The 13,492-nt window shown below is 44.4% G+C and overlaps 1 protein-coding gene across 4 annotated transcripts in view; it reads right to left on the bottom strand.

Moving 5' to 3' along the window:
* STRA6 (signaling receptor and transporter of retinol STRA6) overlaps nt 1–13,492 on the bottom strand; it is a 126,315-nt gene that overhangs the window by 27,975 nt on the left and 84,848 nt on the right. For all 4 annotated transcript variants that reach the window (XM_033919722.1, XM_033919723.1, XM_033919721.1 and 1 more), the window contains 2 exons: nt 5,461–5,522; nt 1,632–1,794 (listed from right to left, as the gene is read on the bottom strand). In XM_033919722.1, the coding sequence (XP_033775613.1) occupies nt 1,632–1,794; nt 5,461–5,522 (225 nt within the window). The remainder of the gene's footprint in view (nt 1–1,631; nt 1,795–5,460; nt 5,523–13,492) is intronic.

Below are 13,492 nucleotides of genomic sequence, written 5' to 3'. Positions count from 1 at the left end.
GAATGAAATCTTTCTCAGTGGGATATAGAAACTGCCAAAGTCCAACAAGCAGCACTGTTGGGGCAATCTTTTTGTTGCCCAAGGTACCCTCTGCTTGGGTCTAAGCTAGGGTCCCAGGCTATAGTCTCCTCCTAACAGTAAGGGGCAAGTGTCATATGATAGTAATAAAATTTGTGTTTATAAAACACTCTATAACAGGGATCTCAAAGTCCCTCCTTGAGGGCCGCAATCCAGTCGGCTTTTCAGGATTTCCCCAATGAATATGCATTGAAAGCAGTGCATGCACATAGATCTCATGCATATTCATTGGGGAAATCCTGAAAACCCGACTGGATTGCGGCCCTCAAGGAGGGACTTTGAGACCCCTGCTCTATAAGTTTTAGAGCAGGGCTGCCCAAGTCTGGTCCTCAAGATCTACTGGTAGGCCAGGTTTTCAGGATATCTACAATGAATATGCATGAGAGATTTACATACCAAGAAAGCAATGCAGGCAAATCTCTCTCATGCATATTCATTGTGGATATCCTGAAAACCTGGCCTGCCAGTAGATCTCGAGGACCGGACTTGGGCACCCCTGTATTAGAGGCATGTATACTATCCAAGATCAAAGATTGTCCCACAACTACTGTTCTACAAAAAATGAAACGTTCCCCCAAAAATAGGGGAGCTTTAATTCCAGAGAACCGTCCCAGCTACCGTTTCTCAGTTTATATTCAGGCCAGTGCCCCCCCCCTGTCCCCCTCTCCCGGACTTGTTGCAGGCCTCTGCTAGGCCACCAGGCTCTGCACCCTGTCCCCCCTTCCTGCCCTGTCCATTGTACCTCCTCTCTGCTGATATCCCGCATGCCGCCGCACCTTTCGTATGACCCATGTGCCTGGAATCCCTAGTGGTCCAGAGGTGTAAAGTGCATGAGCAAGCTTTTCCGCGCTCCTACCCAGCTGCTGTGCCACTTGCTGCTGCGAGTTCTGGCGGTTCAGCTGTACCGAGCAGTAGCACGCTTCCTGCGCTGCTGCTCGGCGCTGAGCAGCTTCCTGAATGACTATGGTGAGTCTTGAATTTTGGGGGGGAAAAAACGGGGGTCTCAATTTATATTTGAGTATATAAGGTAAGCAGTTTATAAAATGCTACTGTATATGCTCGATTATAAGTCAATCCGAATATAAGTCGAGACCCCCAAAACTAAATACATTAGGAACTTTGGGTTTCACTCTCTGTCTCGAAGGGCTCAAAATCTAAACTAAAGTGCCTAAGAGAAAAAGGACATCATTCATATATTAAATATAAAAATATAAAGAAGATGATAAGGAAGAAGGAGCCTCAGAGAGATGTACCGAACTAGGGAAAGTGTGCTCTAACCTGGGATGCACTGGGTGAAGCCAGTCTGCTGTATTTACCACTAGATGTTACAGAAAACTGTAGTCCCAGACAATGCTATTTCCTGTGCTCTTTGTGAAAATTTTGGTTGACTCAGATCTGAAGCAGACTGAACATAAGAACATAAGAATAGTCTTACTGGGTATCCCATCTTGGTGGAGGCCAATCCAAGTCACAAGTAGCTGGCAAAAACCCAAATAGTAGCAGCATTCCATGCTATTGTCCCATGTCCAACTTGAACAAATGATAAACCTTACCTTCTAGAGCCCAGAGGTAGTACTTGACCACATTAACCACCTCTGTCTTGTCTTTAGCCAAGACGATGCCAAACCCAGCAAGCATGAGGGCAAAATCATCACCGATTCCAGCCCGGATCCTCTGCATAGTGGGAAGGAAAAAAACCAGCAGCAGCAGCGCTACCTGACAAGAGCGTACAAGAGTCAGCAGGATGCCACCAAAAACAATGGAGTACCATGCCACATACAACCAAAGCCCTCCTGTTTCCCCTCATATATTAATGGTTAATATTAAACAGGAGATTATCATGTAGAAGAAGGTCCTGGACCAGGGGTGTCAAAGTCCTTCCTCGAGGGCCGCAATCCAGTCGGGTTTTCAGAATTTCCCCCAATGAATATGCCTGAGATCTAGTTGCATGCACTGCTTTCATAGTATGCTAATAGATCTCATGCATATTCATTGGGGAAATCCTGAAAACCCGACTGGATCGCAGCCCTTGAGGAGGGACTTTGACATCCCTATCCTAGACAGTTATGTTCTGCTGACCAGATAATGTTTGGATTTTCAGCAGCACATAATCAGATAGTGCCACTGAAAATCTGGGGGAGACTGCCATAGTGATCTGGGGGCTCAGTTGGGCGGATCCTGAAATTATCCAGGCACTGCCAATATTCAGTGATGATGCCCAGCTAACTAAGCAAGCAGGATCACAAAAACAGCTGTCCTAATTCGCCTGGATAGTGATCTGGGTACCGATGCTGAACGCTGGCCAGCATCTGGATAATTTCTGAAAGCCAAGCAAGATCCCGACATTCAGTGCCAATACTCAGATTAGGCCCAGCATTAACCATCTGGCTCAAATTCTGTGCTGGGTTAAAAATTGGGCCTTACTTTTTATTTATTTATTTTTTATGTTGAAACATTTTATTGAAGAAATCAAAAATTATATATATAAAAAAAATAAAATTATGCAATATATGCTCATTACAATTAAATTCAAAGTTCAAATATTACATAAATAATTTTATCATTTCTCCAAAATATATTTTCTGTATTACCTATTCATAATGCCATATATACCCCCCTATACCTTTCCCACCCACCCCTTTCCCTCCCCTTCACCCCCCAAATTTTTTAATATAACAATGTAATACATTAATTATATAAATATACAATTCAAGAAATTCCAACTATTATTATCAAACAAATTCCCTCCCTACCCCCATAATGAAAGATGACACATATTACAAAGTGTTAAGAAGTAATGAAAGTTTCTTATTCCTCAATATAAAACATTAAGGATCATACTATATTTATTTACTTTTTAACATTAATAAATCAAAACATACATATTATTTAGAAGTAGGCACAAAATTTAGGTCGATTTTTAAGATAGGTTAAAGGAGTATCTGAAAGATAAGGATCCAAAGAATAATGAGAAAAACACAGAATAAGATATATGTTACCATACTTTGATATGGCTTTGAGCTCACTGACATGCCTCATAAAAACCTTGAAACTTCGGATGGAAGAAAATGAAAACTCTTCCATGCTTACTATGATCTGGAAGTGACATCGGCTATATAGAGATAGATGGAGCTACCATCTAGGCATACTTAATAGCATCAGCAGAGCCACATAGTCTGAAAAGTGCTGAATTAGGACAGTGAATGACCACATTCAGTCTCTATCCTTAAACCCGAGTAAATGTTCTGAAGAGCAAAAGCAATGAGTGAGACTCTACCAGCACACGAAGAGAAGAAAATAACAGAATTTGCATTAAAAAAAGAAAGAAAACCAAGCTCTATACAGGATTAGACCGGGTCCCATTCCAGGCATGGCATATGCAAATCTGGCCTAATTGGGGGCTGATGCTCAAAATAGAGAATGACACGGTGACAAAATTCATCATCGTTCCCGTCCCCGCGGATAACCGCGGGAAACCATATTCATGTCATTCTTTAAGGAGAGAGGAAAGAATCAGAGTATGAATGGCCACAGCCACTGACCCGCAAGCTTTGCTTTGAAGAATGCTGGTGTAGAAGGACCGAGGTTGAAATAGACACTAGAAAATGACATGGGTTTATTTCCCACGGTTATCCGCGGGGATGGGAATGGTGATGAATTCTGTCACCGTGTCATTCTCTAGCTCAAAACCCAACACCGGCGATTAGCGCCGGACTAGCGCACACATTGATATGCGCAGAATGTTTGGAAGACTCTAACACAGGTATCATCGTGCACGCCAAGCAGATAGTCACAAATCGAATTGAAATGGATATTACTGAGGCTACTTGGTATTCCTTCCCTCAGACAACAGCGCAAAAAATAAAATGCTGGCTTTAAAGCTGAAGACTTACTGCCAGCTCAGGGGTGGCATTGAAGGTTTTGAAGATAGGGGTTTTTCCCCCCCTGGATTTCTGACATTACACTGCCAGTTTTGTGTTAGTTTTGGAAATAGAAGGAAGTCTGTGCGGCCTTTAAAAAGCAATGACAGAAAGAACCAAGTGTGCGAGTCCAAGCAAATACGAAATTGAAAGCACACATTGCCACCTGCTTTTTTTTGTGCCTAAATATGAGCCTTTCAGAAATTTAAGTGCAAGCAAATTTTTGAAACGCTTATATTTAAGGGGTGAGAAGAATGATGCCAACGTGTGCTTGCACTTCCTGCTTCGCCTGGGCACGTGAGCTGCGCTTCCTGCAAAACACATCCCTCCCCCCTTTGCTTTCGGTTTAATAGCATGCATACAATTTGAATAGATTTTGTTTGGGCATTGGTTAGCTTGGTTTCTGCGCTGTTGGCTTTAGTGCGAGAGCTGTGAGCATCGGCCCCTTCGAGACATCACCTCGCAAAAAAAAAAAAAAAAAAAAGAACTATTCCAAACCCAATTTTGATAATGATTAATCACCAAAAAGGTAAAGGTCATGGATTTGATCTATTGCCTTTCTGTGATACCGTTAAAGTAGTCTACATTTATTAAAACATCAATCATCAAAAGCCCACAAAATCATCATTTTGTTTCTAATATACAAAGTTACACTGTTCTTTTCTCATCTTCTCATAAGTTATTAAAAGCAGGCACTTTCTCTGCCCCTGGTGGGCTCACAATCTTAGGGCTCCTTTTATCAAGCCGCGCTAGCGGTTCAACGCGCGTAATAGCGTGTGTGAAACCGCCGGCCGCGCTAGCCGCTAACGCCTGCCTTGAGCAGGCGGTAGGTTTTTGGCTAGCGCGGGGGGGGGGGTTAGCGCGTGATTAAAAGCTGCGTGCGCTAACCCCGCTAGCGCGGCTTGATAAAAGGAGCCCTTCGTTTTAGTACCAAGGGCAAAGGAGGATTCAGCGACTGGCCCAGGGTCGCAAGGAGCTGCGACGGGAATCAAACCCATTTCCCTAGGTTCTCAGCCCACTGCACTAACCATTAAGCTACTCCTTCACCCAAAAGTTAATCAAGTACTGCCTCTTCACCACAGCAAAATGTGGTAGATGAGGAGAGGTGGAACGGGACATACGGAGGGAGGGGGCAAGAGAGGGAATTTATGCATGCTCTTGGACCCCCCCCCCCCAAAAAAAAAAAAACTTCTTAGTCATTTGCCGTTGCCTCTATTCCACCGTATATAAGGGGCTCGTCATTGGTCTCACTGACATTCCCTATTACTATTGCTGGGTAGGGCAAGAAATTATTTTGCCCCCCTCTTGGAGAAATTCCACTCTTTGCTCATGATTCCCTTTATTCTCTGATTTCTAGATGGCGTGTGTGTGTGTGTGGTGGTGGTGGTGCTGATAGAAATAAGTATCCAAACATGACCAGATTTTTCGAAAGAGTTTCTTCCATTCTGGAGTTATGAATTACCTGATACACTACTATGATGGCAACGGTGGCAGAGAGAACAAGCATCAAGGGCAACTGGAAACCTAAAACCAAGAGCAACAAAGAAAAATAAAGAACCATTTTCAGATTTAGCTCAAGGAGTGGAGTGAGAAAGCCCTACTGTGAGGTTCCTTGCCTCTTAACCTATAACTATAGGGTCTAATTTACTGCATACAAAAAAAACCCAAAAAATTTATACCAATTTCATACAAGCAACATAGGCATCTTATAAATCACGTGCACAGATTCAGCCACATGAGTAGGCAAATTCTGACACACACATTTATGCGGTGTCAGGTCAAAAGCGCGCACAGACAATTGAGCGCAGCGCGGAGGCGTGCGCCGTAGAAAATTACTGTTTTAGGGCTCCGACGGGGGTGGCGTGGGGGGGGAACCCCCCACTTTACTTAATAGAGATCGCGCCGCGTTGTGGGGGCGTTTGGGGGGTTGTAACCCCCCACATTTTACTGAAAACTTCACTTTTTCCCTGTTTTTAGGGAAAAAGTTAAGTTTACAGTAAAATGTGGAGGGTTACAACCCCCCAAACCCCCACAACGCTGGCGCGATCTCTATTAAGTAAACTGGGGGGGGGGCTCCCCAACAAAAACCCCCGTCAGAGCCCCTAAAAACTGTAATTTTCTTTGGCGCGCGCCTTTGTCTTTCGCGGGGTTGTCTATGAACCATTTATGCAGTCACGTGTGCATGTGTTTTACATGTTTATCACACTTCTGCGTCTAAACTAGACCCCTGGGAATGCCTACACAGGGTACAGGAATACAGGTGTCCCCTTTTTGCCACATGTACTTAAAGTTGGAAAAACTGTGCAAATTGAAGATTTTTCCCATGAATTTGATTGTGCTTGATCAGAAAATAATTTTTTTAAAATCTTGAAGCCCATTCTGGGTTCCTCAAAGCTACCGATTATATAAAGCTCGGTTTTTCTTAAAATATGCTATTTTGGCTTAATGGAACAAATTTCTTGGCAATATAGCTAAAACTTATGTTTTCACACTTAGCAATGATACATTGATAAAATCACATTTTGGGCCGGATTCTGAATAGGACGCCCGGTCTCACCAGCCACCTAAGCAGCTTTTGAGAATCACAAACAGGTGTCCTACATAGAACCACATCTGTCCATTATAGAATTGCATCTGTCCCCCTTCTAATCCTGCCTAACCACCCTGATTCTCTAACCGGCGCCTATGTCACAGGTGCCGGTTAGAGAATCATGTTGCAGCTGAGCTGTTCGCAGCAAGCGATCAGCTCAGCGGCAACCGCAGCAGCAGGGACCTCCCTGACCCTTCCCTCCCATGAATTTGGGCAGCAGGATGGATGCCCACTTTCTCTTGCCACCCCTCAAAGCATCCGCCGGCAGTAGGAGTGCCCAATTACTCCTTCCAGAACACCCCAAAACACCCCCAACCAACCGTGATAGGCATGAGGGATACCCACTTCTTCCTGCTAGAACCCCACCCCTCACCCAACTGCGATAGGCAGAAGGGTTGCCCACTCCCTCCTGCTAGAACAACCCCCCCGGCAACCGACACCCCACCTACCCAGTGATCCCCTTAAAGGGGAGACCATCACCAACTAATTCCTCCCCATGTACCTTGTAACAGAAGGTCCAGCTGGACAGAGGCCTACACCCTCTGGCCGGCAGGCCCACCACTGGAAAATGGTGGGCCTACCCCTTCCTGGTGCATTCCCAGGGGTTTTAGGTATCTGGCCAATCGGAGTCTTAGGCCATTCCCAGTGCATCCTAGAAGGCACTGGGAAGGAGGCCTAAGACTCTGGTTGGCCCAGATGCCCTTCCTATGGGAGGGGCCTTAGGTACCCGAGCCAATCAGGGCCTTAGGCTATACCTGGTACTGTGCTTAGGTTCCAACTACTGAAGTCTCCGTCAAAACTCACTCCAGCCCATCTATACCCTCCCAGCCATTGAAGCCCTCCCCAGCCTATCATCAACCAAAAGGCCATATACAGACACAGACCGTGCAAGTCTGCCCAGTACTGGCCTTAGTTCTTCAATATTTACTATTATTTTCTGATTCTAGCTCCTCAGTGTTCATCTCATGCTTCTTTGAACTCCGTCACCGTTTTCCTCTCCACCACCTCTCTCGGGAGTGCATTCCAGGCATCCACTACCCTCTCCGTAAAGTAGAATTTCCTAACATTGCCCCTGAATCTACCACCCCTCAACCTCAAATTATGTCCTCTGGTTTTACCATTTTCCTTTCTCTGGAAAATATTTTGTTCTATGTTAATACCTTTCAAGTATTTGAACGTCTGAATCATATCTCCCCTGTCCCTTCTTTACCTAGGTCATTATAGATGCGTTGTTCATTTTTGAAAACCACCAGCTTCTCAGTATGTATAATATAAGTGTCCCGCTATTGTGTGAGTGTCTGAGAGCAGTGGCGTACCGGGCAGGAACCCACTAGGCGAAACACCCACTCCTCCAGCTGGAGCACACACACCCTTCCCCCAGGAAGTAGGAGGTACGTAGAGCGGTTGCAGGACTGCGGCCTTAGGCTCTGCCGGTTTCCTGCTCCGGAACAGGAAGCTGATTTCAGAGGGGTGAGGGCTGGCAGACTGCAGCCTCATGCCTACTCCAGCACTCCCCAACAACTTGCACCTGCCCCGCCCTTGGTTAGCTACTGACAGAGGAGATAATGTCAAGTAGGAACCCCGTTTCATTCTCCTCAAACCAGTCCTCAGGACGCACATATAGCCCCTGAGGTTTTCAAGATGCCTACAGTGAATAAGCAAATAATAAATTTGCATACAATGGAAATGTGCACGCAGGTTTATTTCATTCATTTTCATTGCATAACATACATTTAGAACAGGGGTCTCAAAGTCCCTCCTTGAGGGCCACAATCCAGTCGGGTTTTCAGGATTTCCCCAATGAAGATGCATGAGATCCTATGTGCATGCACTGCTTTCAATGCATATTCATTGGGGAAATCCTGAAAACCCGACTGGATTGTGGCCCTCAAGGAGGGATTTTGAGATCCCTGATTTAGAAGAAGAGAAAAACTAATGCATGTATACACACCATTTATTCAATCAACCTTACTTTTTTCAGAAATATTATAAATACTAGTTTTTTAGCCCGTTACATTAACGGGTGCTAGAATAGATGTGTAGACTTAGGCATTTCTTTCTCTCTTTCTGTATGTGTGTCTTTCTTTCTCCCTGCCCCCCTTTCTTTCTGTCTTTTCTTTCTGTCTCTCCCCTCTGTCCAGCAGAACCCCTCTCCTGCTCCCCCTGTCCATCAGTAGCCCTTCTCCCTTTTTTTTACTTACCAATATTCCCATTTCCCCTTTTACCTTTCCTATTTCCACCTTTTTCACCCCATCCAGCATCATTAGAGTACCTGTTACATTGTTGGTGTTCCAGTGTCTTTGCACTGCCTTGCCACGGCAGTGTCTAAAGAAACTTTGGCCGGTAGGGCCGTATTGTGAGGTGGAGAACAGGGAAGCTTGTCTGGCGCGCGTGTGCACTTGTGCCGCCATATCCCGACAGAAAAGGGATCAGGGAACACGCAGCGCGAGTGCGCATGCGCGCTTAGCATTTTATTATTAAGATATTGAATATACCACCCACTAACTTATAACAGACCTATTTCAACAGACAACCCAGGCTAATGCCTTTGTTGCCCGAAAACCTGGATAATCAGTTCCACATTGTCCAATGTTTTATTTAAAATGTCCTTGCCAAACCGGTGCTTCATGGATTAAACGCCTGCTTTCATGATAAGATCTTGTTCACTCTTGAATAACAACTGACCGAATGTTCATCAGCCACATTGTGGATGCCACAAAATTCCGACTTGCTGGGGTGTCTCCATGACTAGGTTGAAAACCCCTGCCTCGTCCTAAGCACTCCTACCGAAATGCCTTTCAACCCAGTGATAACCCCAAGGGTTATCTTTTTTAGCTAAGCAATTGACAGTAATTTTCAGCCAAACAACTTTGGCTCAGTAAAAGGCTTTTTCAAATTATCCTCACATGCACTATGAGGCTTAGATTCTGCGGTGTAAAAGAGTCATCCCATAGGCCCCGAAAAGCCCCATATAACTCTCGAGATAGAGTAGTTCAGTGAGAACATGCTTTATTTACAATGTTCCTAAGCAAACACATTCCTCAGAAAACAAAGAGTCCTCGTCATTCAAGACCGTCGTTTGGACAACACACTTTACATCGATGACACTAGAAAATGCTGGAGCATACAAGCAAAATCATTCAGACCCTCATTTTTTACTGTAATTCAGGCTTCATTCCTGAGGGAATATTGTGGGGAGGTATGTAAACTCCGCAGTTTAGTAATTGTTTTTAAATGCCAGCCACCACCTCCGATGCCTTTTCATAGGACAGCATGCAACTTTTTGTTTCAATGACATGAAATGGAAAGCGTCAGTTAAAGTATGGAATAACTTTTACGTTTTAGGCTCCGCATCATTCTCTTCTTGGTTGGGCCCAGACCTTTTCAGCGGCCCCTCGTAAAGCCAAACAACAAAAGGCTTGTAAAGATTCAGATTTGCAGACCAGGGTTGATCCAGTCCTGGGTTTACTCTGTTGCATGTAAAGACTTGTTCTGATTTCCTCATTGCATTCCCTAAGAACAGCAAGGCTACAAAAGTCCCAGGATGCACTGGGGAAAACCCAGGACTGGATCACCCCTGTCCTTCAAATCCAAATCCAGTTGGCAGCCTTATCAGCATTCTGGTCATTTAAGCATTCTGGTCATTTAAGCATCCACCTTATAGAATCATCTAACTGGATAGCGGCAGCTAAGGGAAATATTTTCAGACAACTGCCTATGTTATCTGGTTATTTCCCACTGAATACTGAGCTGATTTGTGTTTAAAGAAAGGATACTGCAGGTATTTCTATTGTTTATAAAGTTACTACGGTAGTCTTATAGCCCGTTACATTAACGGGTGCTAGAATATATGTGTATGTGTCTGTGTTTATTTTTTTCTCTCTCTCCTTAGCCGCTTTCTGTATTTCTGCCTGTCTTTCTTTTTTTTTCCTTGGCTGTCCACTACCACCCCTTGCCTGCTCCCCCTGTCCATTCTCCCTTCCTTTTACCTCCCCTGTGTCCTCCACCACCCCATCACTGCTCACCTTATCCAGCAGCAGCCCTTCTCCCTTTGTTTTACCTCCCCCTGTCCATCATCACCTCCTTCCTGCTCCCCCTGTCCAGCAGTAGGCCTGCCTTCATTTTGCTGCCCCCCCTGTCCATCAGCACCTCTTCCCTTGTCCATCAAACCCTTTTTCCTGCTCCCCCTGCCTCCCTTCCTTTTTCTGCCCCTCCATTTCCATGTGCTGCAGCATTTCCCTCCCACCCCACTTCCCTGTGCAGTATTTTCCTCCCCCCCCATACCTTCCTCCTTAACTCCATGCCCTACCATTCGAAGCCGACAACAGCAGCAAATTTTAAACGCTGCTGCTGCCCGAAGAAGCCAGGCCTTAACCACAAAGCTGGGTGGGAGGGTTTTAAAAGATATTGGTCGGCGGTGGTGGTGGTGGGGGGGGTGTTTTGAAAAGCCAACTTGCCTGTTTTATTGTACAATGCTGTCCGGGTTCGGCCGCCGCAGCCTGCAGCTGCCGACAGTTGCCGTGGCCGACATCCGCCTCGGGGGGGAGGGAGAGAGAGAGCTTTGCGTGCATGCGCACTCCTACCTGCGGTGCCCTACAGCTCACAGAAAACGGGCACACGCAGGTGGGAGTCCGCATGCGCAGCTTAGCGTTTTATTATATTAGATTACAGTCACTTACCGGAACAGTCTGAGATTCTAAACAGAATCAGGTTAAATGCCAGGTCTTTTTTAGTATTCATTAATGTTGTACTGCAATAGTGGATCTTGGCTTTGCAGTGTTACATGAAGTCATGTTATTATTGTTATGTTTTAAACACAATGAAAGTTGTTTATGCCATGTTATGGGTGTTGCAGCAAAGGTGGTTAATAAATCTCAATAAATCAATCTTGGTATGCGTGAAATTCCTGCAGTGACCTTAAGGGCCAGAACAATTGCAATTCAACCTCAAATTATAAGCACTATGATAAAAAAAAAAATGTAACATCATTTAAAAAAAGGGATGACTGCTTTTAAACCAGACTCTGGTCTCAGAGCCAATGCCCCATGTGGTTAAGTGGGTACTCTGCTCATTTGCCAGAACATTCTTGGCAAGCAAAAAAGAGATGCAGTGGTTTTCCTGTGAACGTTTTGAAAACTCACCATCTCGCCACTCTCTAGTCAAGCGATTATGAGCGTTTGCTGTGCTGCTAATGAACAGAATTCTATGCAAGCATTGCAGCGACATATCTAAAGCACAGTTGTAGGTCAAAAATACTTATTGCTGTACAGATTTTGTGCTTTTTTAGGACTATTCAGAAGTAGCCGATGTTGGCAAACTTCATTTATTTATTCAATTTTCTATACCGCTCTCCCAGGGGAGCTCAGATTGATTTACATGAATTTATTCAGGTACTCTAGCATTTTTCCCTGTCTGTCCCAGTGGGCTCACAATCTATGTAATGTACCTGGAGCAATGGGGGCCCAGGGTCACAAGGAGCAGTGAAGGTTTGAAACTGCAACCTCATGGGGCTGAGGCTGTAGCTTTAACCACTGCGCCACTCTAGAAATCAAAATGTAGTAAAAGTGAGCCAAGAATGGGACAATCAAGCCATTGTGACATCACTGATGAGGTTGGCTCTTAGGCATTGGTGGAATGAGGCATTATGATGTCACAATACCAGCTCTGGTTATCAGAGGCTGAAGCTTTTCACACTATTTACTTATTCAATTTTCTATACTGTTTTCCCAGGGGAGCTCAGAACGGTTTACATGAATTTATTCAGGTACTCTAGCATTTTTCCCTGTCTGTCCCAGTGGGCTCACAATCTATGTAATGTACCTGGAGCAATGGGGGGATTAAGTGACTTGCCCAAGGTCACAAGGAGCAGTGTGGGTTTGAGTCTGCAACCTCAGGTTGCTGTAGGCTGTAGCTTTAACCACTGCGCCACGTTCTCCCCCTTCATACTAACAATCATGGCCAACTAACACCTCCTCGTGCATCCATAAAGCAATCTCATCTTGGACTTTATAGCATTTTGATAATACATATATTTATGCTGTACTATAAATTCTTCTTCTCAATTTCTTAAAAATCAAAAACTTATCTTATGAGCTGTACAGGAGAACTAATTCCTGAATGAACTATTTCAGACACTGCGTCAGGACAAAAGGACTCCAACATGCTTTCTCTCCTCGGCACATCTTCAGGTGGAAACTGGCCATGTTTATCATAATCACAAAAGTAAAATAAAACCGTTTCTTGATCATACGTCTCTTTGGCTATAAATTACAATTTTATTATTAAGATTTAGCCAAAAGGAAAGATTTATAAACTATAAAGAGTTTTACCTCATGCAAAATTGTCATTTCTTTAATAAGACATTAACTATTTTTTTTTTGAGGCCCTCCAAGTACCTACAAATCCAAAATATGGCCCTGCAAAGGATTTGACTTTGAGATCACCGGGCTCCAGTGACTGCAATCATTGCACGGTAGGACAAGATTAATAAATACCACCCCCCATATTAATAGGAACCTATTAATATAACCCAAAGAGGACCAACATAGGCAGGCTGCTAATTTGAGGAATCTAGCTAGTGGCACTGCTAGCCCTAAAGAGTGCATAGTAGATCAAGAAATTTGTGGCTGTCCTATTAGTCACTGCAGATGGTTTTTCAGCGTTCAATAACCTATAGAGAGCCGAGAGCTGAAAAGTTGATTTTTGCTTCAGGCAACACTAAGCGTGCTCTGAGAATTACCAGAGCAGGCGAAACAGCAAAGCAGGAAGAAAAGATAAAGATTGTAAAGTGGAAAGGTAATGGAAATATTTGGGTGTCTTTTCTGAGCTAATGCCACAGTTGCTCATGACTCAGAGCTAGTTACAATTTCATACACTCTTTTTTTTTTTTGGGGGGGGGGGGGAT

The sequence above is a fragment of the Geotrypetes seraphini genome, chromosome 14 (genome assembly GCF_902459505.1).
Source record: "Geotrypetes seraphini chromosome 14, aGeoSer1.1, whole genome shotgun sequence".
Taxonomy (NCBI): Eukaryota; Metazoa; Chordata; class Amphibia; order Gymnophiona; family Dermophiidae; genus Geotrypetes; species Geotrypetes seraphini.
Note: the sequence above shows the minus strand (reverse complement) of the source record. Positions and strands in the feature narration are given on the sequence as shown.